This window comes from Trichoplusia ni, chromosome 1 (genome assembly GCF_003590095.1).
Source record: "Trichoplusia ni isolate ovarian cell line Hi5 chromosome 1, tn1, whole genome shotgun sequence".
In the NCBI taxonomy this organism is placed as follows: domain Eukaryota; kingdom Metazoa; phylum Arthropoda; class Insecta; order Lepidoptera; family Noctuidae; genus Trichoplusia; species Trichoplusia ni.
In genome coordinates, this window is record NC_039478.1 from 7,385,913 (window position 1) to 7,411,620 (window position 25,708).

Sequence of the window (25,708 nt, forward strand, 5' to 3'; positions counted from 1 at the left end):
TTTTGCTAATGATTTATTAGTTACTCGCACGATGTTAGCAAAGATAATCCACTCTGGCATGCTATTGTTCTCGCAGTGCCGACGACGCACGTGGTCATTGGAATCGACTTGATAAAATCCGGCTCGGTTTGGACCATATGTTCACGACGATAAGATCTATATAATCTTGGCTTGTTTGGTGAAAATTTGAAAACTAAACTCTTAATTAAAAATACGTCTTTCCTCTGAGAACATTTATTTTAACACAGACACATGTCATATCCTACGATACTTAGATGAGTGAACTGTATGAATGTAATTTGAATGTGTGTGACCGAATGTCTGTGCACGTGAAAGATTGAATCTGATTTGATGTATGAACTATGAACTTAATCTATTTAAACAATCCCTTTACTGTTCTCTCCAATATTTTACGACAAATTGGATTCGAGTTCGTAAAATAAATCAATAAAGGAGTACATTTAAAATATTGGATTAAGCCTCAGGACTATTGTTTTATTAGGAGAGGAAGCATAACAGAGGTAACGTGGTTTAAGCGCTTATTGTTAAAAAGTTTCCTTTATCTTTCTATAATTTGCATTTAATAATATTGTTAAGCGAAGCTTAGTCGTCCTTAGGTTTAAAGATAATACAAAAAACGTCTCCCTCAGAAAGGAATTTAACATGTCACTTTAATTAAAACATTCAAGTCACATACACGAAGACGCCAAGGCTCAGAACAAGCATTAGTAGATAACTCAATTGCGTATCCTACGCAGGGATCGAACCCACGACACGTCGCGCGGTGTATGTTTGGATTGGTGACCTTTACCACTTCTATGCTATCCTCGTGCAGTCTAAATACATTACATAAACTCTACAAGCTACGAGAAATTTATAAAATAAATTATCGCTGTCGCCTGACAAATAATTTTCTTCGTCACATACCTTAATAATTTACGTAGTCACAGAGTTATATCAGAGACTCAGTACTGTTGTCACACGAGAGTACACAATGCAATGAATAACTTCTTAATATAACAAATGTCCCGAAGCCGGTGTTATGAATAAACGTCAGCCATGTTTAATGTTATTGCAATAATTTAAATAACACTTGACGACCGACTCATTTACATTATTGTCATTACTCATTCAAACTTCCCCTGTCGAGTGCTAACCACATACGTGGGTATTTTCAGGGCACAAGGAAAACGACTAAACGTACCGTCCTTTACAAACTTAATATAATATTCAGGGAAAAAGAAACCAAAGCCAACATTGTTTGATCAAATATATATTTTAATCAAATTGTTAGTACCTTTTTCAATGGCGACGTTTCGTCGAGTTCAAACATATTCCATTGTGAGTAATTCTTGCTTAACAATGTAATTAAGCAAACGTTTGTGCTAGCGAGCATTTGTATATTGAATACGAATCGAATCAAAGCTCAAAGTGGAGGAATGTCTTCGCTTCCGTATCGCCATTGTATAGAGGAAATGGGAACTTGAAATGTGAATAAAGCTGTACCACCCTTATCTTTTACATGGAATTTGTGCCTGTGCTAGGAGATTTTAAGAATGACTCCATTGTAGAAGCGAAACCGCACACTAGACTGTGCATAGTGGCGTCTCATCTCTAACAAGGAACAGTCCTATTTTAAGAGCAGATAGTAAAAGCAGAGTAGTCCGAGGTGTTTCACTGAAGTTATCAAGATTATTACGAGAATACAAAGCTACAAACGATCCTACAACACTAATTAAGGTACTTTATGAAAGCTGTTAATATCAAGGCGAATAAAACACTTTGTCCGTTGACGGAGTACGCGCCGTTGCAAAGCTCCGAGTGACACATGGAGCAAGATTTGTATTTCGGCATTAGTCCGCCCATATCGGAGTCATCACACGACCTCCCACAATCCCGGATCAAGGTGAATGAACCTGTAACAAGTGACCCTTTTTATATAACTATTAAGCCCCATAATATATTAACTTCCCTGGCCTTCGTCAAGATGTAACTTTTGTTCTTTTGTGTGGTCACGAGTGTGATTATCTATTTTATTATTTCCTATTATCTTTAATGCTTGTCAACGCAAACAATCTATTCCTTTGGTTTCTACTTTTAAAATTGAAACTATTTCTATAGGAGAAACTGTTTTAAAGTAAACTTAAAGCACTTACTTCCGCTTCCAAAGGTTTTAGTGAGACAAGCGTTATTTCCCTTTCGGCAATATTTGACTGTAGTTCGCCTGTCAGGGGCCCAGCAAGAAGGGTTGTTAGCAGTACTGCAAGCGTAACAAATCCTCTCGGTTTGCATCAAAAGTAGTTGTGATTGTGATATGCTAGGATTACCTCTCGTAGGCTCTATCATTTCACGTCTAGCTTCATTAAACTGTGGTCTTCCAAGCCTTGCTACCGATTGATAACTTGAAGCTTTATTTTTATCCGAGTCACTTAGAGATTTTCTATTTTCGTCTTGGTTATCTTTGACAGCATTTAAACTTTTTTCTGGGTATAATACTGAATTCAAAGCCTTGTCGTTTCCGCTCCGAGATTGTTCATATTGATCATTATAGTTCTGAGCTTTATCACTGTTGAAACTATCACTTTCACTGTCATCATTGTAACTAGAGAAGGATCGTCGTGTATTATTTACATTTGAACATTTGGTTGGTTCTGGTTGACTTCTAAGAGCGGGTTTGGCTAATCTTAACACAGAATCACTTTCTGATTCACTATTAAGAAGTTTAGTTTGCAAGTCATTGAGTGGTTTTGAATTTAGATCTTCGGATGGATTTACCTTTATAGGTGGACTAGGAGCAGTAAAGAAATCGGTTGGTACATCTATGTCGAATGCACTGTTTGGTGCAAAAATCGGTTCAAAACCTGGTAGTCTGGTTTCGGTTGGGGATTCTCTGAGATATGTTGACAATTCCTGATCATGGTCTTCTCCAAATTCTAATGGAGTACTATTAATTGTTATAGCGCTTCTGGACGACTGCAAATTATTATCAACTTCATCTAATTCTTGGTCGCTGTTCACAGATTTCAGGTCAGGATCGTTTCTTCTTACTTCTTGTTTATGATCAGGGTCTCCGGAAAGTTTCACACTTTTTGGAGAAAATGGTGGGATCCACTGTCGTCTACTAGGATTGTCATTTTTCGAGATAGCTTTTGGAGAAAACGGCGGAATCCATTGCCTTCTATCAGGATTTTCGCTTTCTGAATTGGATTGTGGAGGATTCGACTCAAACCATTGCCTTCTATCGGGATTTTCATTTTTCGAGATAGCTTTTGGAGAAAACGGTGGAATCCACTGCCTTCTATCGGGATTTTCACCTTCTAAGTTAGATTGTAGAGGACTAGGCTCGACTCTTTGCCTTCTATCGGGATTATCATTTTCCGAGACAGGCCTTTGAGAAAACGGTGGAATCCATTGTCTTCTATCGGGATTTTCGTTTTCTGCGTTAGATTGTAAAGGGATTGGCTCAACCCGTTGCCTTCTATCAGGATTATCATTTTCCGAGATAGCCTTTGGAGAAAACGGCGGAATCCATTGCCTTCTGTCGGGAACATCACTCTCCGAGTTACTACGACGTGAACATGGTTTAGGTTCAAGTTTTTGAGGTGTTTGTTCATAGAAATTGCCTTGAATGGTTTGAGAGAGGGTATTTGGTGACCATACTTGGTCTACTTCATTATTTTTGGCATCTTGTACCAAGTAATGAAAATCAAATGGATTAAGATTCTCTTGGTACCCTAAAACACAACATGATGATAATTATTTAATTAAAACTGTCTACACAAATAATGAAAAAAGTAAAATTTTCTGTACCAACCTGACGAAAACAGACCAGATAATACAAATATTACGGAAATAATCATGAGTCCGTTTTTTTAATGTTTAACGGGTTAAACTACTCCGCTCGAATAAAAAAACTCAACTGAATTTGTTTAAGCAGGTACACTAAAATATATCGTACGTTGGCAAAGATATTTTATCGCTAAAAGCTGTAAACCAATATCAGTCCATTGTGAATATGCGGTCGATGGAAAGATATTCCTTGAAAACAATAGATGTTCCGCAAAAACGGTCTCCATTGTTCGAATTACAGTCTCGTGGATTTCTTGTTCACACCATGTCTATAATGCACCTACTCAATATAGTTTGTTAATTATTTGAAATAGGGGTGGGATTTCTAATCAAGAAGTATTTTCAGGTTCTGATCAGTTTAAATAATCACACATTTCTTGGCATTGGTACCAAAAGAAGTTTGTATACAGCTGACTTTTGCGTCTATTATTATTTTTACAACGATAGATTCTGTTTATTATGACGGTTCCCAAGTATTGAGTATGCGTGTTTTACAAACATTCAAACCACAGGTGTGTAGATCGATGACAACTCGGCTATATGTGCAGTCATCATTAATTAATTGTCTCACTACCATATACCACAATGTTTGTTTCTAATATTATCTTGAATTATTGTATGGAGGTCGTTCCCCTTTCAATTGCAGGCCGCATTACTGTCAAGCCTAAGGGGCCGTGACAAAAACATCGCGCCGAGAACTTGGATAGCTTGTCACCGACAGAGGGCCTGAGGGCTCGTCTCTGCATAAAATATCGAGTTTACTCTATAAAATTCGAAACATTTTAAGTACACAAAGCTGATTTAATATGTAATGTAGTTTTTATTTATTTATTGTGTCGCTTTTGGTCTGTAGGTGAGGGGAAAGAAACTTTATTGATAATTAGTGAATTATCTAAAGCATCTCCAACTGCAATTAAGGTGATAATGATGATAGTAACTTGACAAAGTTTTTCGATGCTGCATTTCTAGGGGAATTCTAAACATATAGCACTGATATTGCAATAGAAGCTACTGTACTGCGAGGATTACCAGATGTTATTTATGACCTAAAGCTAATACTGAGCGTATCCGTACCGCACTCGAGACCGCACGCTCGGAATTAGTGGCTTCCACACAGATTAGGTGATTGAAACTTAATTCGAATTTTCTATAACTATGTCGGCTTTCAACGTCTCCAGCTAAAGGTTAACACCTGCTTAAGATTGCTTGACAACTAGAACAAAATATTATGATCTCCGCAACCTAACCTTTGCATAATGTACTTACAAGTTTCCGTTTTAACAGAAACAATTAATGAAGTAGTAAATAACGCCTACTTATCGTTAACAAGTGAGTTTCGGGCAGGTGTGAGAGGCACCGTTATATTAAGACCGACACTCCACCTAATTGGATGGCTTCAGCGACTTGTCAAAAATGGTGAAGCAAACTCGACGAGTGTTTCCCACTCGTGTTAATATCAAAACATTCCTACAATATTTTTGTTTATGTAGATTTGGGTGTTCTGGTGAACATGTCTTTACACATAAAGTGGTACTATACACAAGTAGGTATGGTATAGGAGAAATCTAAGCTCCTTACTACAAATCTGTAGACTTAAATGGTTTTTTTTTTAATTTCATAACCGAACTGGATAGTTTCCTATAATTACTTTTTCGAGGCGGATAAAATATGGCTATCTCTATGTTGGTTCAAGGGTTTAATTGCTTTTATCCGCAAATTGAAACTTTTAGAAATGTTTTCATAGGGCTTGAGTAAATATGAGAGTAGACTTAAAAGCATTGTATTCAATCGTTCAAATTTTACTCCTAAAACAACATAAAATGTTTCACCAAACTGAAAAGAAAGTACTTAACAAATTAATTTAGTTTATTATACTTTGGCTACAGAACAAAGCAACTCAATAAAATATACAGAAAGATGGTAGACGAAAACCCTCATTAAAACGCCAGATTAAAAGATTACGGCACTTTTTAATGGGTGTTGCTAAATAAAAGTTTGTAAAGGCTTAATGGCCGCTTATAACAGAAACTTAGGAATAATAAAGTGCTTTTATTGACAGTACGAAACAAAATGTGAGTGACGAATGACACGATACGATATTCCCGGCTAACGAGACGTGAGTACTGAGCAGCTTTTGAATTTGTTTCAGCAGACATCTGTATATTTTGCGTTACATTACGGAGTGTAAATAATTAGTTATGCTATAAAGTTATGACGCTTGTATTGAGGCATTAAAACTTCGTGCATTATTTATTTTATTAGACACTAGCTGTTGCCCGCGACTTCGTCCGCGGGGTTAGAAGATATAAGTTAAGATTTATATCTACCCTGTGTTTTCCATATTTTCCATTGTATCTACGCTCCTATTAGTCGCAGCGTGATGATTTATAGCCTAAAACCTTCCTCAATGAACGGTCTATTCAACACAAAAAGATTTTTTCAATTTGAATCAGTAGTTCTTGAGATTAGCGCGTTCAAACAAACAAACTCTTCAGCTTTATATATTAGTATATAGAAGTATAGATAGGCGTTATACATATAAATAAAATAGGCAGGTTACAGTAGTAGTAGATCGCAGAAATTAACAGCAAGATGATTGTATGTTTTATTGGTTGTTTGGAATGTTCTGAGCCTTACCTAGTTAAAAAATATATACCTTGAATAAAGCTTAAAAAAAATGGAATTTCTGAAAGCATGATTTAATACTGAAAAAAAAAACAAAAATTATTCTAAAATCTTCATTTAATTCGTGTCATGTCAACAATTCTGGTAGTCAAATGGTTTGCTGTTTCTTGGTCATCTGCACTGGTTTCTTGGCTAAATGCCAAATCTCTGTTATTTGTATTTCTTGATACGCCTCCTTCTTATGTTTTGCATTGTTCTGTTAGCGTTCCAAAGTCAGTTTCATTTAGGTTTTGTTTTATATCAAAACTGGGCTCGGAGAGTTGTCACTGGCTGGTTGCCATTGTGGTTTAGCAAGAAGGTTACTATACATTAATTTTGTTTTAAGCCTTAACATTCTATTATCATTAAGTCTGAATAAAACTTGAATGAATAACTATATTAGAAATTCGTTCAAAGCTGAAATTTTCCATTAGTTTATTTTGAAAATGTGTGTGAGAAGAAAAGAGAACGATTGGTAAATTTTATAATATTTTTAGTCCCCAATTAAGACATTAGAACGGAAAAGGTTATGAATATGCTCCATTGTTTCCCTCCTTATAATCTTAATTAATTAAAACTCATTAACGTTTGTTTGCGTACTGTAACTTAATTAGTGAATGTAAAATGACGTGTAAACACTGCTGATAAATACTTGAAAACGATTTCATTTGGAAACTGTACCAGTACATGTAATCAAACTAGCTATTGCCAGCCGCTCTTTCCGTTACGAATCTAAAACGATCACACTGGAACGTAAAATCGAGATAAAAACTATCTTATGTGTTAATGCTTGCCTTAAACTATCTGTGTGACAAGTTTCGTCTTAACCCCTTCAGTGGTTTTTGCGAGAAAGATTGACAAACATACATACATACAAACGTTCGCGTTTAGAATATTAGTAGGATATGATTGGATATAAGGAAACGTTACAACATGAAATATGAATAACGCCTCATATTTTCATCCGATCTCCCAAGATTCGATAGAACAAGATAAATTAAGGAAGGGATAACCATCAATTAGGCGCGCAGTATGTATGCGTCAAACGGATACCCGTATTTTACGCTACAGGAGGAACTATTTCAAGCAGACGAATTGGGATTACTCGCTTACACACATACATACATAAATGCGTACATACATATGTAACCAGCGTACCCGTGTATGTGTTCGAGGACCAACGGCTTTACTAAGTTATGCTCGACGTTTAGGTAACCCAAATGTTGTTTGCCCCTGTACCGTGTAGCGAAATGCGGAATGATTCGATAAAACCTGTGTCGAAATTTGTGGTCGAAAGATATTTACTAAAGGATATTATGGTAAGCTGATTCGGGAAAGTGAACGTCTTTGTTTATAGTGTATTGTTATTTTATTGGTGAGGTTCCATAGCCAAAGGGTAATAACAGGACCCTATTACTAAGGCACCAATGTTGGCCGTCTGTCCGTCCGTCTGTTACCAGTTGAAATTTTCACAGATGATGGGTTTGAGTTGCCGCTATGACAACAAACAACAGAAATACAGATTGAAGTTTAGCAACGGTTGTTAATGTCATAAGTTTGAGGGTCTGAGGGGTCATAATTTTGAACTGCTGCCCCAAGTGCCGCGTGTCTGTATCGCACTAATCCGTTCTTTTTGTATCGTAATTTAGTACTAATAAATTCTGATGGCAAAGTATTTGTATTGAAGCGATATAATTTTTATTGGGTATGTTCTTAGATAAAATCGAGTACTATTTATTAGTATAGTACTATTTTATTCGAAGAGTATATTAATGTTGTTCCTAGATACTATTTCTTGTCAATAATCAATTCTTACAATCTAAGCTACTACCTAAGTATTCAATTGCCTGTCTATGCCTATGGGACCTCTGTTTTGCAAAAAAACAATATTAAAGTGCCTCTACCTTGTATAGCAGACGATTATTAGATGAATAAAATTGAACATTATCCAAAACACTCAAGACTAAGTGCCTTCAGAGAATCTTGGTACATATATTGTGAAAATGAAATTAAAATTCAAAAAGCAAACCTAAATCCCTGCGTCAATCGACGCGTCACGGTAAGTGCTTCGTACTAGATAACCTCCTTCGTACTTATTTATTTACGAAAATTCCACTTACCCTTGTAGAGAGACTTTTTGAAGTAAATAATATTATGTAACAAATTCTCAGTTATGGTGCTTCTCATCAGTTTGATAAAATATTGTGTCCACAAAATATGAAGGAGTGTCTCATTCATATTTATGAACCACAAGTAGGTACTGGTTCACCGAGAGCAAGATATAATGTAAATGTTTACTCAGCAAACCAAGTTTTGCAGTTCATCCTTATGAACTTAATATTTGATTACACTAAAAGCCTAAGTAAAATCAAGACAGCGATCTCAAAACTCAAGACTTACATTTAATTTTACATTAGAAATGCGAAACTAGCGGTAACTGTCTTAACACTAACTAATTTCGTAAAGTTGCGTATCCAAACAAATTCACACTCGACGAGTCTAGTTATCCTTTACTGAATTAATATCTGTAACTTCGGCGGGTGTCGGGTAGAATATTACGATGTTAACTTGTTAAGGCCGCCGTTTGTTTTCTCACACCCCACCAAGTTATATTTGTCGTTCTAACTTAACCGGTAATCACATTCAGTTCAGACAAATTAAGCCCCAGAGCGCTTTAATTTTAAGGCTGGAGTTCAAGTTAAATAATCCCGCAGGTGTTGAATTGTGTTTGCAGTTATTCGAAACGGTGGAAAAGTTTATAAAAGAAGGAACTTCGGAAGTTATGTAGGATTTTTTGCTTCCACCCCTGTTGCACGAGAGGCGGTTAGTTGGGCCGGATTACAAAAGTTTTATTGGACGTAACAAGCTAAAAATTTTACACATTCTGCTTTTAGGAAACATTTTGAATTCAAATCCGGAAACTGTGCAAAAAGAGATTCCAGTGGTGTTCTGCATTGTTTGGACAAAGCACATGTTGCATCGTAACGTAGTCTTGGTAAAATATTGTACTGAGTCGGAATATGTGTTCTGAAAGCTATGAATAGGTTAGTTACACACAGAGGATGTCTTGCAACCGAAATAAACTTAAGAAACTTCACCTAGCAAGCTGGTGCTCTCCGGAGACCGAACTTGTGCTCTTCGCAGTTCAGACTAACATTCTTAAGGTAAGTTCCGTTAAGTTCACATGTTTGATTGGCAACTCGCTGGGTACTGCTTAGCCAAAGCTCAAGTTAAATGAAGTTGGACGACCGCGGTTATCGAGCTCGCAGCGTTCATCCAACTACTGTGATTACCTCCGACTTTTACTTTAATTGCTATCTGCAAACCGTACGAGCATTCGATGTTTTGTTTTTGGCGAGTACCGCTTATGTGGCTCCATTAGATTTGAGCGTATGAAGCCTTGTTGTTCAATAGTTCGATCTGGTTTAGCAAAGTTGCACTGAGAGTTTCATGCATGTTTAGCTACTGAATGTATTACTGAAAATTATTGGCGAAGCTTCAATATTACTTAGTGCAACGTTCACTAGATTTTAAATGTTATTTGCTTTATAACTAGAGGCAATACAGTCAAAATACTGATACAATTCAACTGCGAAATTCGTATGCTGGTCTAGATTTCAGATTTCAGTATGGTCGGCGATACATCACCGTGTGTACGTTTCTATTTTTCCCATGTCACACGAACCATGTCTATACCGTTTGCGTTCATTAGTTACGATGACAAATCGAACCATTTGATTTGAATTTTTTGTATTGTTACTATCCCCGTGGATTTTGTGACGCTAAATGACGTGTGTGGTTTGTGTATGTAATTTTTATGTATAGACTGAGAAATTAATATATTTTTATTCAAGATTGAAAATTAGCATTCTATTAAATTATTGAAAGAGTTTTTGAGTCTTTACATTTGCATCTTTCTTACTTACTTTTTCACTCTTTTTTTCTTTTTACTGTAACTTTGGTAAGAAAAGCCATAAAAACCATTGACCCAATAAATAGTAAAGTTTTCAAATCTCATTTTCATTGCCAAAGAATAAGGCGAACGAGCAACGAAAACTGAATATTCTAAAGATTTTTTTATGATAGAAACTTTTTATTATGTGATTAATATTTTATAGACAGGTAAAACACGTTTTACAACAAAACGTGCTATACATAGATAAAAAGTTAATCCGAACGCCAGATTTGTAATTTATGTTATCCGCATAAAACATTAATTTTACGTAAAATTATAATTATGTACATAAAATAATTACATTTAGTTTCGCATATTCCTGAATTGAAAAACTACTCTATATTATTGGAGTAAAATGGTGATTATAAGTACTAAATGTAATATAATCACTGACATTGCGTAAACGACGACTTTAAAGCTTAAAAAAACATCACATTCTTGACTTATGTACGTACATTCTTGGCAAGACTACGTAGGGGTACCTCGATAGATGCTTGTAAATTCTGAGCATCCTTTGGGACCAGTCATTCTGTTCAGAATGTAAACACTGAAACGAAATGATGGTAGGAGTATTAATAATTGCCAGCACGGCATTATTGGGAGCTGTTCATTTTGTTTAGTTCACTGTAATTCTTCAGCAAGGCACTTTAATAAGGAGCTTAGCTACCCAATTGATGTATTAATAGGAATATAAGCTATATGACAAAAACAAATATATGATATATGCTATGGACAAGTGATACTCTCACATACGTAGATTGACTTAGAATATAGTTGCTTATATGCTTAACGGACAATATTGTCTGTTTGACATATAAACAAGCTACTCAAAGTTCAAGACAATTTCCTGTTAATCCACGGAGTCAAATATAGGTAGGTGTGGCTACAACGTTATCCGAAATGTTTGAGTATATTCCGGGCCACATGAGGTACTCGCAGAGCCTGCACTCCAAATGTCAACAGTACCACAATTAGGGGCAAAATTATCGAATGTCCCGAGGTCGAAAATGAATTATTAATGACTGAATCGGGAGCCGGCTGACTTAAATGGGACCTTTATTTGCTCTGTATTCATGAAAGTACTTTGTTTCAGTTTTACAAGTCAATAAAGAGTTTTCTACTTTAGTACAACTTGTTTTATGAACAATTTTGAAAAGTGAATTTTAGAAGTCGCGGCGCTTTTAATTGGGGGTTAAGTTTGAATCAATTCTGCTACTTGATAATCAGTGGGTATTTGTGATGTTACTTCAAACAATTTCGAAGTTAGTTAAGAGCAAATGTTTGAAGATTCTGTGTTCGCACTTTCGTCTGGCGCTGCCGCGCTGTCTGGTCTTGTGGATTTTCTTTTGTAAATATTAATTTGAGAGCCAGTTATAATTAGTTTATATTTATGTAGTAGTCTTTGCATAACCCTGTTTTATTATGAAGAAGGTTATTGTTTCACTAAAAGGAAGATGGTTTCTACATTTATTAAATATTTGTAGTTGTTATTTCATTGTTCAAAATAATTTAGTAGCTGGAATAAATGGGATATAAGTGGCATGAGTGTGGTATATTGATATTACTTCGTAGAAAAAGTTGAGTCCGTTTAAAACCTATAAAGGGAGTTTTTTATCTAGCCTACTGTGTCCCACTGCTGGGCAAAGGCCTCCAGGAAATCTCTGTCCTGGGCCTCATAAAGACCTTAATACTTATTTATAAATGAAATTAGAGTTAAGTTGTGTTAAGTAACGTACATATTGCATTAACTAAAACCTTTTTACTTTAATATATTTCCAAAAAAGCCATTTCAAATCAGTTTAAAATTCATCAATGATACTTCTCTTTACGGATGCCCGTATTTTTGTGGATAAAATCAAAGCTTTCGTTTTGTGATTGTCATTGTAAAACTCGCTGGGTTTTGCCTGATGGGTGCAATTCAACCGGTGAATAGCTCGCGCAAAATAGTGGACTAACGAACCCTGCATATGTACACGTATCTGCATAATGTTCGGAAGAGAGTTTTTTGGGTTTCCTTTTTCATAAACTGAAGGAGTTTCAGTTTAGAACGAGGAAAAGCAGCATTGTTTCATAATGTAAGGGGTTTTTAATTAAATAATTAATTATTATAATATAAAATTTAATTTATAAAAAATGGTTCAATTTATTGCCTAAAAGCTCAATACAACATTAAATTGCTGAGATGGCGTTTTTCTCAGAAAAATACGTGATAACCAAAAAATCACCTACAGAGCTTTCTGTTACTGCTACGCCGTAGTGTGTCATGTAGTATGCCTCGTAGCATGCTTCGTAGTATGTGATAAAATGCTGTGTAGCTAGTCTACTAGTTTAGTACCTAAACAGTATAAATATATATCTTATTTTATTTATTTATGTTTTGGACAACATGAGTATAGATACTCTTTATTAAAGTTAATAAAAAAGAAGTCTTAAAATAAGGTTCGCTCTCGTTTAACTCGTAGCAAATACCTTAATCTAAACGTAACCTGACGTCACAATTCATAATTTTCATTCACAACACAGAAATAGTTTCAGGAGTTTTCAGGTAGCTGGAACAAGTTTGAACGCCTAACGCACGTTATAACCGTGAATACATAAAGGCTTTAGGTCACAAAACTTAACAAGTTAAATGTGGTGGTTTTGTGTTTATTTGTATTATGAAGTTACATATTTTTCTTAAATCCTTGACAGTATTTTTCTTTTCCGTGCCTTTTAGCGAATTTTGTATTTTTGAGCAATTCGCCAACCAATATCATTTTTGACGGTATAACCATTAACTTTCATACGCCAATTAAATGATAAGCATTCATATTTAGGCAATATTATTTGAGTGATATTGCAAAACAACATAATATCAGGATTAATGTCTGAAAGTTATAGGTTTATTATTTTAGGCCTTGCTTGTTGTTTTTGCTATAGAGTGACCCTAAAAGGGCCGCTGATGCAAAAAGTACGTGTCATAACACAAAGTAGTATACACGTAAGTAGCAGTGTACATATATATAAGTAATGGACTTTTGAACAAACTATAAAGTTTTCAATTAATATAGTACTAGACTAAGCAATTAACTCTTGCTTGCACTTTAATGAATGTTTGGTAAAATGATAAATTAATATCCAAATAAAAAATAGGAGCCATTAAACTATGGGGGTGATTCTTCTAAAAAAATACACTAGTTAAGGTCATATCATTATCCTCACCAACTGGTTTACTTTACTGTGATGCTTAAAATGTTTTAATTCTTACTTCATCTAATAATAGCCGTAGTACTTTACAAGCTTAGGTAAAAATAATATTAAATCAAGCAATCTGCTTTATGTAAAGTGTGGTGAGGATAATGATGTTCTCAATTTGTGTTACTTTTTTCCGGAGAATCACCCATGGACTTGAGTTTCAATAGCCAAACATGGTTGTCACAAAACTAGGTCAATCACATTTCTAGTTCCACATTTTGGAAAAGAACACTTTCATCTTTCGCGGTCCGTTTATTGTAGCTTATAGTATTTACCAATGCGGGGTAAAAAAATGCCTCAAAGGACATAAAGACTTATAGAGTGCACCCTCCAGCCCTGGGGTAGAGGAAGTGCGGTTGGACGCCTTTTAATTCCGTACGCACGTGCCATCGCCATGAGGCGCAAAACCATTGTCACGCGAACCAACAATGAAATCCTTTAACGGTGATTCATTTTTCCCCTCTGCACCCCACTCTACCTTGGAAAAATAGGACAGGAGAGCCGGCAGTACTGGAACGGGGATACTTAGACCTATAAACAATTACTCTAGATTAACATAACATATAACATAAGATATACAGAGATAAGATAGTCACTCTGTTAATCTTGCGACCGCTTGTGATGGTAGCGATATACCTACCTATTTATTTAACGCGTAGTTCTCTTAATCTTAGGTAGCTTGATAAGACTTAGTTTGGGCTTTACAAATTACTCCATATTTATGTAGACTGATTCGAATGTTTGCTCTTTGTACTTTAATATGGGTCAGTGTTGAAACAAACATCGTGATTTATTTACATTAGTGTGTCGGAGTATCGTTTAGGTTGTTTAGGTTGGAATTCTAAGAGTTCCCGCTAATGTCAATTATACTATACAAAGGAGTAGCTGTGTCCACACTAGATTGACTTCATTTTGGAAAGTGAAATAGTGAAGAAGTAAATGTACGAGGTTTGAAAATTATACCGTAATAATTTTGCCGATTCATCATTATGAGTCGTTAGAATGATAATAACATTGAATTTCTCTGCTGTTATGTATTGATAAATCCTTATTCGATGTATAAGGTATATGTATAAAAGATTTGTAAAATACATATGTGACCCACATATACAAAAACGAATTGTTTTATAGACGCGCCCCCGACCTCCTTCCGGAAAGTCTTAACAACTTAGTTACCGTTTCAGATGTGAGTTCCTATTCCGGCGTTATCCTGCTAAGCCTCGTTCACTTCCTACCTTATACATATTTGAATGTAAAAACTTTTTACCCAAACCTCCTGGAAGAAAAGCTTTAGCTACTTACGTAAAAACATCTGATTTGTCTGGAAAATCCAATCTAAGTTACGTATGATATTAGATGAAACAATTTATATGAATGAACTGTTTCCATAGGTATTAGGACTAGAAAACAGTAAAATACTGAGCTGCAATAAGAAAATGTAGTCTGGACTTTGATAGTCGGTCGTTACCGTTGACGTGGCCATGTTTCTCGCAGTATATTGTAGGATGTACGGTCGGAAAAACCAGCGATCTGGCATCTTAAGGTTGAAAACTATTTGCACTTCATACAACAATGTTGATTTACCTTTTTAAGAACTTCAGGAAACCTGAATGAGTAACAGCTGCTAATGTCAACCTTATTGCTGTTCAACTGCCGACTTTCTTGGCTGACTGTACACAATGCATGGATGTCATGTATGTAAGGTATGTATGTATGGTACAAAGGCCTCTATTGCGAACCGTATCGTGCGTTCCCATCTGACCATCCCGCCGGAGCTATGACTTCATGAATGCTTATTCGCTTTAATTTAATTTCCTATTTGCATTTTGATGGTTATCTGGTTTAATGCATTTTTGTATCCTACGTTCTCCTGTTTACTATATCGTGATGAAAAGACACTTTATTTGTTCTACATCAAGACTTAATTTACATTAATAAAGGAGTGCTTTTGTGTAATTTACAACATGCATTGAATAATTATATTTATAAGCTAATTACACTAAATGAACATTTAGTAATTTTTGAAGTGAAAACTTCTTTTGCGGCGCTGAGCACTTTTTGTATGGGTAAAAACATCTAAACTCACGTCAGGGTCACGTGACGCTGATCGAAATAGCGATATAAAGAAATTCTGAATTCCACCGCATAAATGATAGAACTTTTATAATGATAATAAAAGGAATTCGTACAAAATAATTCCATAACAATTCCAATATATAAAAAATACACAACGTTAATATTGAAGTTTTCAATTCTGTCGGCACTCCCGGAGCGCAACCCGTGGTTTTTTTGTGTGTCTTTCTTTCTGTTTTTCCGACTGACCTTTGCTGGCTGGACCGATTTTGATGGGACGATTTATTGGCAGGTTACTGATGTAAAAAGACGTTTATTTTGTGAGAATTATTTTTTGTTAAATTCCACGCAGAAGAAGGCGCGGATACAGCTAGTATTACAATAATATTGATTTTAGGTTCGTTATAATGACATATGATTTCGAGTTACTATATTTTGGATTCAATGTTTGGATACCGCTAACATTAGTGTTATGATTGTATAATATGGGCGCTAGTTCATTCGTTACGCATTGCCTATTATTAGGTGAATCAATAACTTCTAACCTAAACATTTGGTGGAGCTTAATAAATTAGTTGGTGTCATGGATCCGTGTACAGAATTAATAATATTATTGTGTTGTGTTTACAACTGATATTGAATATTAAATAGCACACCAGGAAAATGGGAATGTTCAATTTTACTGTACTAGATGTTCACTCTGTTACGTATAAATTGGCATGTTTGTAATGCACCCACATTTTTATGCAGAATTAATCGGATCGATGCAATTGTTATTTGTAAGGATCAATTTCAAACCCCTAACGAATACAATTTGAATTTAATTTCAGAAAAGTTAAGGTTCCATGGATTCATAAGGTTATAAATCAGACTTATTATGCATACATGACCTGCTGATACGGTAGCTTGAGGATTCAGTTACATCTGTTTAACCCTATAACGCTTCCATTGTGTTCGTCTTAAGCTGGGGAAATGGTTGCAATGATGGCTTTCCCCTATTTAATGGGCTTCGAAATGAGCACTCAAGACGATATATCGACAACGGCGGATCCAGGGGGGGGGTCATGGGGGTCATGACCCCCCCCTGAGCTGGTTCCAGGACTTAGGTGGACCACTAATTGAACATAATGATTTTTTTAATTAATTTGATATAATATATATCAAATTTAAATTTGATATAATATATATCAAATCCGAATAAAAGTATACAGACAACAACACCTTTATGTCGACTCGTAAAAGAACCATTAAAAGCTTTCGATAATTTGCTAGGTAAAAATAGTGTTCTGCTAACACACCAGCGAAACAAATACCACGAATTAGCTGTTGAAGCAGGGAAGAACTTTTTATTGAGTTTTCATAAACCGGAAATTAACATTATGAACCAAGTAAATAGTCAGAGGCTTAAACAAATAAATGAAAATAGAGAACGTTTGCGACCAATCGTAAAAAGTATAATATTTTGTGGCCATCAAAATATATCGTTACGTGGCCATCGCGACGATGGTAAATTGCTGAACTATGACAGCGTAGTAGCCGATGAAGGGAATTTTAGAGCCCTTTTAAAATTCCGTATTGATTCTGGCGATATTGCATTGCAGCGACATTTAGAATCGTCAAAATCCAACGCCACGTACATCAGCAAGACTGTACAAAATGAGTTGATAGATGTTTGCGCAGAAATTATCCAGGAAAACATTTTACAGAATGTGCGGAAAGCTAAATATTTTTCAATTTTGTTCGATGAAACAACAGATATATCACATATCTCACAGCTCAGCCTATCATTCCGATATTTGCATGATGGTATTATTAAAGAACATTTTGTGACTTTTTGTGATACCTATGATGCTCTTAGACGTGAAGACAACAATTCAAGAGACATAGAGCCTCGATTGACAGGTGTAGCATTGGCGAAAATCGTTGAAAATCTTTGTACCAAATTTAACTTAGATTTATCTTGGTGTGTGGGTATTGGAACTGACAGCTGCTCGGTTATGGCATCAGATACAAAAGGGGCAGTGAAAAATTGATGAAAATAGGCATTCATGCTAAACGTTGCCCGTGCAACAACCATGTGCTCAATAACTCATTGGCAAGATCATCCAAAGTAGTTTCCTGTCGCAATACATCTGGCACAATGAGAAAAGTTGTAGCATTCGCCAATGCATCCGCTAAGAGACATGAAATTTTCAAGGTAGAACTCGGAGCTGCCATGCAAGGTATTTGTGAGACACGTTGGGTAGAGAGGCATGATGGGCATTTTCAATTTCAAGGAGACAACTTAGTCAAAATTTGTAGCGCTCTGGAGAAGATTTCTGCTTGGCAAGACAATAAAACTGCTAATGATGCGCATTGCTTGCTGCAAACATTGCGCAGTTCGGACTTTATTATATCCTCCATCTGTTTAAGTGATGTATTAGGTGGGTACTTCCCTAAATTATTTTATTTCTTATTTTTTAGCAAATGAACTTATACTAAACCTACTTTAAAATTATGTTATTGTTTTGTTAACATTTTATGCCACGAGTACATACCGTTTCTATCAAGTTATAAATTCTTACACTACGGATACAGTCATTGACTTTTTATTTTTCAGGTACTACTGTATCTTTAAGCAGAGTACTGCAATCGAAAACAATTGATTTAAAAAAATGTACGGACGCTATTAATGATACTTTAAGTGTTTTACAAAATAAAAGAGAAAATGTGGACGTAATCTACCGACAGCTTTTTGAAGAGGCTAAAGAAGTAGCTGAGCAGCTAGATGTAGAGATTAAATGCCCCAGAATGGTATCAAAACAGATACATAGGGCCAATAACCAACCCGCTCAATCTGCTGAAGAGTATTTCCGCAGAGCTATATACATCCCTCTTCTAGATTCAAAAATAAGTGATCTCCAGGACCGCCTATCTCCTGATGTACTTAATTTGTTTCAGCTAAGCGTTTTCATGCCAAAAAGCGAATATACTAATGAAGACATTGAAACTGTGGAACAACTAGCAACCGACTATAAATTATTACTAGATAACACTCCAGTTTCTGTCATTGTTAATGAATATCGGTTGTGGATGGTGAAGTGGCAGGCGTGGCAGCGAAGCCAGGACGTACCGCAGTCGATTCCTGATCTTATTTTGAATTGTGACATCGATATGTATCCTAATATAAGAAAATGTTTATGTATTTTGGGTACACTACCTGTCAGTGTAGCGACAGCAGAAAGATCTTTCTCTACGTTGCGCAGAATTAAATCGTGCCTAAGATCTTCGATGGTTGAAGATCGACTAACCGGACTGGCACTTCTCCACGTTCATAAAAACGTACCCATTGACGTAAATGACGTAATAACGCGTTTCGGGAGAAGACGTCAAAGAAAAATTGATTTTGCTATTTAAATATATGTATTTTGTCTGTTCGTATTTTGTTTGTTGAAAACCCTTGTCGTACCACCTCTTCACTTTTGCGGAGTTTTGCGTCATACCCCTCGACATACCTCTAACTGTTATGACAAATCATCCACCACGGTTATGGAATATTAATAGGCTGCCTCACTCCGTGTGTGATAGTGCTTCCCTGGTTGTCTTCAAGAGAATATGGCAATATGTACGTGTATATGTACAAGTTATTAGGTGTTAAGATTTCCAAGTGTACAATAACGAATGAATATTTTTAAGTACAGTACTTCCGTACATTAATAAAATGCCTACTTTTTACTTGTATCTATTGTTATCAAAATTAAATTGTAAGTTTTCGACTTGACCACGACTATGTGACCCCCCCCTGGTGCAAAAGCTGGATCCGCCCTTGTATATCGAGGTAGACAATCGAGCAAAGAAACACAAAATTGTAGAGCAACAACACACAAACCATGATTTTTTTTCTCGCACCCGTTGTTTTGCCCGTTTGGGAATATTTCCAACTGTGAAGTGAATAAAATTAATTTTTGAGCGCGTTTCACTGAACATTTTTTAAAGTACTGAACTCCATTGCGATTTTAAATGAAGTAATTTGAGTACGCTTTGTTGGACACGATTGGCGTGTAAATGATTTGTTCAGAAAATACGGATTAATAAATTTTCACGCCCCATTCAGCTTTGAAATGCATATTGCCTTCAATTTAAAGGATTCGGATCTTTTAAGTGAAAAATATTTAACAAATGAGATTACTTTACCGAAAAGTAAATGTTGAGAAAAATATACATTTCCTTAAAAGAAAATTGCTTCAATTGAATTCAATCAAGAGAAAACTTTGTTTTGTTTTACTGAGAGAGGAATGAAGAGCATTTGTTACGAAGACAGTCGGAAATAGCCGAAGTGGGCCATTATCTGAGGAGGAAGGAAGGACGACTGCCTATCGTCTATTTCAACGGATTTTGTAATCTCTGTTATTTTACTGGGGCTTTAGAACAAACATAATCGCATAATAGGCTTAGCTCCGAAACAAGTAACCCGACGATTTTAGTTCTGCCTCCGAATTAGGGTTGTTGCTTTTTGGGATATCTTTGCCTACTATGGGTTGCAGCATTAAGCTGAGCGACGGCCGTATTGCGTGTTTGCGACGCATATTCTTACCTTAATGTCTCAATTTTGTACAATTCGTCCTTATGTATTTCTGGGTCACAAGCACGTAATAAAAGTTATTTTCTTTCTTTCTTTCTTTCTTTTACTAATACAACCAAATCTAAATTAGTACTTTTTAAACAATTGGATATGATTTCATCTGGCATTGTTTTTTGACGTACTGAGAGAATGTATAAACAGACTGCCAAAAGGAACAACTGCCTTTAAGACCGCTAAACAAAATTTCTACAAAGATTGAGAATTTCGTATGAGGAGATCAAAAAATGACGTTTTAATGGGCTGTTGCTTCCTTAGTTTTAACGACGATTGTTTTTAAGAAAGTTATAAATTTCCAATTTAATCAATCAATCATTCATCGTCTATCGTGGTCCAATGCCATTCAAAAAATGTTTCCCAATTAGGTATTTGACAGAATTTGCGTACACTTTTAAAATGTTACATGAGCGCGTCGAAAATGGTGAAACTTATGGAAGTGGGGGCTAATAACGTGTCCGTAAAAAGTGCATCTACTGTTAAGACACATCACACGAGATTTCAGCTTACCGCATCATTTTCATTCTTTGAAAATCTCTTAATTCTTAATAAAAAATACGCATTTAATAAAATTCCCTCTTCGGTAAGGTGCTAAATCTAAACTCCTAGATATAGAACAAATATCCGGAACTCATACATATATTAATCCGGGGCGAGATTTGAACGTAGCATACTAAGTACTTAGACTGCGGTAGGAGAGTCGACACGAATCAGTGAAGTTATGATCGAATATGTAATGTAAAGATGCACCGAGACTTAATTCTTCGGGCCTTTGTACCATAATCTCTTGAAGATAAGGATACTTTTTGAATGAGAGTTGTCGATAAGAAAGACGCCACTTGAGGTCGTAAGAGTCCTACTTTAAAGTGTGTCCACAAGTATCCTGAGAAAGGAGGATATAAGAGGAGAAAAATCAAACTATTTTTTTATTGTGACGTTTATAACGAAATCGTATCGAATCGTAGAGACGTATAGGTACCTATAATATTACACATTTCCTATAAACATGCAACGGTTAACAAATCACTGAATTTGCACGCTTCAATGAATAGATACGGTCGCGTGAAAAGATAGCTAACATCCCTAATTGTTATCCCCAAGATATACGATAAGAAAGCTCTCATGTGTGCCGTGTCAGGGACAATCCGGGTATAATAGACCAATCCCAGCTTTGATCTAGCATCTCACATTACACCGACAATTGTGCGGTTGAGTTAACTGGCAACATTGCTAGTATTAAATGTACACGAGGGAATCATAATTATTTTAGCTGGTAACACAAATTATGGAGTTCCACTAAATTCACGATCGTTTACACGACTATTGTAATGATTGCGATTCTGATTAATAAACTACTGAATATATGAATCAGCTTTTATCTAAAACTAATACCTGAGTGTGCAAAGTGCGTGTATTTAATTCATTATTTAGAAAAAAAAATAGTTAATACATTTTTTGTTCATTCAAAACAGGTGTCGTCTGATTATGCAAACTTTTTCAGCATATTTTTCTAGAATATTCCCTTTTTTTGCAAAAGCCTGCAAGAATGAATCTTGAAGCCAGTATTTATCTGCAACAAAAACACAGCTTTGCATTATCACTTTAATACTTCTAGCATGAATAGTAATGTGTTTACGAGGTGCGAGCCGAGACAACACAAATATTGAGGGAACAGTTTCCTCTATACCGTGTAACTCTCCTTATACATTATGTATGTAGGTAAGTTTTACGGACGTATATAGGCGTTTACGGAACGTTATCACCCCTTTATAAAAACGACTTTAACCCAACTATGTTAGCATAACCGTCAGTTTTAAATTTATTACACTAAATGTCATTTTATATCGCTATCTTGTCAAATATGGTCATTCAGGGAAGCCCGGAGATAGATGAGTCTTGTCGACCTAAAATCCCCTTTTCGCCTAATATAAAATGTTTGTTAGCAGTTCGTAACAAAGTTGGAATCTCGCTGAGAAGATATTAAGTTGCTAAGCCTTCAAAAAGTTGGTAACGGCTTGAATATCTTTGGGATATATCTGCGTTTAATACCATCTTATCCGAAATTGTTTTGGGTAAATTGTGTGTCAGTCAACGCGGCATATTGAAAAGTTTCCAGTCTTAAATACTGTTGCAAACATTTCTAATTTGGTTAGTCTCTTTGAATGGAGCACTCTATTTACTTGGGTTAAATGCGCTGACGAACGGCAAGTTTGAGTGTATTCGGAGCTTAGCGTTTGAATGCAAAATTTCGTACACGTAACTTAGTACGACATCTTAAATATTAATTGAGTGGAAACGGGCGGCAAAGGAACTAATTCAATAGAGAGTTCGGTCGGTCATCTGCAATGCCGTCGTTAATGCAGAGCCGGGATTGAGTGCGCGATTTGAGTGCGCTTTGCGAGTGCCTACATGCACTCTCCTTAGATTACAGCGAGCAATCGCCTGATGTGCGCCATCGTCTCCGTCTTAACTGTTACCAAATAGTTTTAAACCAACACTGTGTACTGTAAATGTTGTTAAACTTGAATTGTTTTGACTATTGTTTGTTAATCTTAACATTTCATTAGCCGATCCTTTTGTTACAAGTATCTTTAATTATCAACGATTTATATGTGAGCCACGTATTTTTAAACTATTATTATCGATGACCAATTTATTAATCCAATAAACATTTTAATAGTGAACACGGAAATAAAATATTATTGCATGTAAGATTGGCTTTATAGATAAAAGTCATGTCACAATAGTCACGGTAAATATAAATGTGTATTAATAAAAATGTGTATATAAGCGAAATGAAGCGATGTATTTGACATATATGATAGCGTAATATATTTCTACATCAGTAATGAAATGCCGAAACAGTTATTGAAAGCTATAAAGGAGATCAGAGCACCACAAACGGAAAAGTCGTGGACATAAGCATTCACAGAATATTATATTTACGGAAATTAACTTTACCTTTTTATTTGGGCTGGCGTTGGAAAAGGTAAAACCGACTGTGGCCAGGCTGAATATTAAAAAGAAGATCAAAAGGAAAAAGTAAACACGTACAATGGTTGAATGACGCGTGAAAAGTTAAATACGTCGTATGAGAACTTACGTTTATTTTTATTTTGAATAAGCCATTTATGAATACATTTTGAATGTGAGTCAAAAAATATTTTATGTGAACGAAATTTTATTTTCATACAAAGAGCGCGCTGCGGTTGCCACGAGTAGTTTTAATTCTCAAAGGAGTACAAGGATAAAATATAACCTATTTAACTCACACTAAATGTTTCTTACCAATGCTAAAAATAATCTGTTTAGGTGAAAAAGCGTAAGAAAGAAACTAATTCGTATTTAGAAATATTTCAGTACTAGCAGTTGCCCGCGACTTCGTCGGTTGGAAGATATAAGTTAAGACACCTTCGGTTACCATATCGCAATTTTCTTTCGGAACCCTAATATTGTTGAAATAAATTATAGCCTATGTTCAGCGAAGATAATGTAGTTTCTCAACAGTGAAAGAATTTTTCAAATCGGGCCAGTAGTTTCGAAGCCTATTCGTGTCAAACAAACAACCAAATATTTCCTCTTTATAATATTAGTATAGATATCTGATACGTTGAAAATTCGTAGTGCCATACAAATAAAAACAGAAGACAATTTGATACTAAAATTTCGTGATGCAGATGTCACAGTATGAGGAAACGGAAAAGCGCCAAATGCTTGAAGGATTGACAAACGACATTGACAAGATAGAAGGCAAGACAGCTAAAATTTGTGGAAAATACTGGGACAGGTGAACATAACAATTGTGGACATTTTATAGTTTGTATGGTGTCTGGCAGAGGCCGAAAACAATTAGTATGCTTGTAAAGTACAAAAAGAACTATTCACATTATGGATTTTCGAATCTGGGCTTAAAAAAATTTAATATGTTATTGATGATAGTATGTAGTATAAGTTGAGACTATTGTTAGTACAAAATATGTATTGTAGGAATTAATTTTTATCCAAAACCACCAAAAAATTTAGGCATTCTAGCCAGACCGTAACTCCAAATACCGGTACTGTTTACTTAGCGCGTTCATGTCGTGATGCAAGCGTCGAAACCTGAGTGTAATATGTGTATATCGAGTACTGAACACACATCTGCGCCAAGCCCACCCGAAAATAACAAGCGTGATTATACACAAGTAAATGTATTCCGATACATCGCTTAGTACAGGAAGCAAAAGCACTTATCCTCTTCACTAATTGGAATGTCAGATACGATATAAAATATATATTTTTGGTAGAGAATGTGCCACTGGGATACGCTTGCAAGATTTTATCACAAGTACGCGCGAATGCAGATAAAACAACATGGAAATTTTAATTGAACTTTGTATAATATATTTGAATCCGTGTTTTCTGCTGGTATATACAAGTCGATGGTCAAAATTCGTTTGCGCAAAGAGTTTGCGATCCAATTCACCAATGCTATTTAGTGTCCTCGTTTAGCTTTTGATTGTTTTGTAAAGTAGATTTTAATATATATCATAATAACGTTAAAATGTATGTTAATGACCTTTCGTTTCAATCAGTCACGTGACTTCGACCTGTCATCTCCATACAAGCCGAATGACGATAACGATAGAAAGAGGGGCTGGCTGTCACTTGCAAAATATGTATAATAAAACAGTATTCTCAGATTTAATCTGAATTATGCTTTCATCCTAATACAAAGGGTTATTACCTAGCTAGAAAGAAAGAAGTGATTGCGAGCTATTTAATACACAATAATGTCAGCCTCATTGCTTTTGTTCCGGACTCAAAGGGAAATTTCTGCTGTAATCTAATAACCACGTTGTCAATTTAATTGCATTCGCTCGACGGCTTTAATTAATTAGTCTAGTATTATCTGAAAATTCAGGATTTAGGAATCCAGGTTATTTTGTAAGTAGGTATTCCGGCTTCGGTTGTAATTTTTTGGTTTTGTTGGATTAAAGGAAACCCGATCCATTCAGAAAGCTTAAGTTTTGTTCAGTATTCTGTAGAAAGTACCTAATTAATAGGTAATCAATTAAATTCGTAGATACCTAAAATCATACGTGACTGTGTTTTATAAACGGTATCTTCTAGTAATAAAATTAATCACGGCAAAATTACGTGGTCTACCTGTGTCATCGTATGAATGTATCATGTTCTTAGCTTTGTCTCATAAAAATCCAAGGTGGTCACCGTCACAAAATGGCGAATTACGTTTTAGGGAATTTGTCAAAGTGTTACAAAGTCTTACACTTTGACAAATTACAAATCCTTACTTAACTAAATAATGTACATATCCA

The 25,708-nt window shown here is 35.5% G+C and overlaps 2 protein-coding genes across 2 annotated transcripts; one reads left to right on the forward strand and one right to left on the reverse strand.

Annotated features, from left to right (window-relative positions):
* Window positions 1-927: 927 nt before the first annotated feature.
* On the reverse strand, window positions 928-6,130 carry LOC113492594. The gene is made up of 3 exons (XM_026870120.1): window positions 3,815-6,130; window positions 2,157-3,734; window positions 928-1,916 (listed from the first exon to the last, which is right to left on the reverse strand). The coding sequence occupies exons 1-3, from the start codon at window positions 3,858-3,860 to the stop codon at window positions 1,732-1,734; spliced, it is 1,809 nt and encodes a 602-aa protein (XP_026725921.1). The 5' UTR covers window positions 3,861-6,130; the 3' UTR covers window positions 928-1,731.
* Window positions 6,131-17,825: 11,695 nt separating this feature from the next.
* Window positions 17,826-24,181, forward strand: LOC113500326. The gene is made up of 3 exons (XM_026881078.1): window positions 17,826-18,198; window positions 18,375-18,568; window positions 24,068-24,181. The coding sequence occupies exons 1-3, from the start codon at window positions 17,916-17,918 to the stop codon at window positions 24,179-24,181; spliced, it is 591 nt and encodes a 196-aa protein (XP_026736879.1). The 5' UTR covers window positions 17,826-17,915.
* Window positions 24,182-25,708: the final 1,527 nt, after the last annotated feature.

What these genes read in the sequence shown, in the direction of transcription:
- LOC113492594 (XM_026870120.1), bottom strand. Translation starts at nt 3,860, where the DNA reads ATGATTATTTCCGTAATATTTGTATTATCTGGTCTGTTTTCGTCAG. An exon ending in ATCTGGTCTGTTTTCGTCAG is followed by an intron (nt 3,735 to 3,814) that starts GTTGGTACAGAA and finishes GTTGTGTTTTAG; the next exon opens with GGTACCAAGAGAATCTTAAT. An exon ending in TAAAACCTTTGGAAGCGGAA is followed by an intron (nt 1,917 to 2,156) that starts GTAAGTGCTTTA and finishes CACTTGTTACAG; the next exon opens with GTTCATTCACCTTGATCCGG.
- LOC113500326 (XM_026881078.1), top strand. Translation starts at nt 17,916, where the DNA reads ATGAGAAAAGTTGTAGCATTCGCCAATGCATCCGCTAAGAGACATGAA. An exon ending in CTGTTTAAGTGATGTATTAG is followed by an intron (nt 18,199 to 18,374) that starts GTGGGTACTTCC and finishes TTTATTTTTCAG; the next exon opens with GTACTACTGTATCTTTAAGC. An exon ending in AGATTAAATGCCCCAGAATG is followed by an intron (nt 18,569 to 24,067) that starts GTATCAAAACAG and finishes TTCGTGATGCAG; the next exon opens with ATGTCACAGTATGAGGAAAC.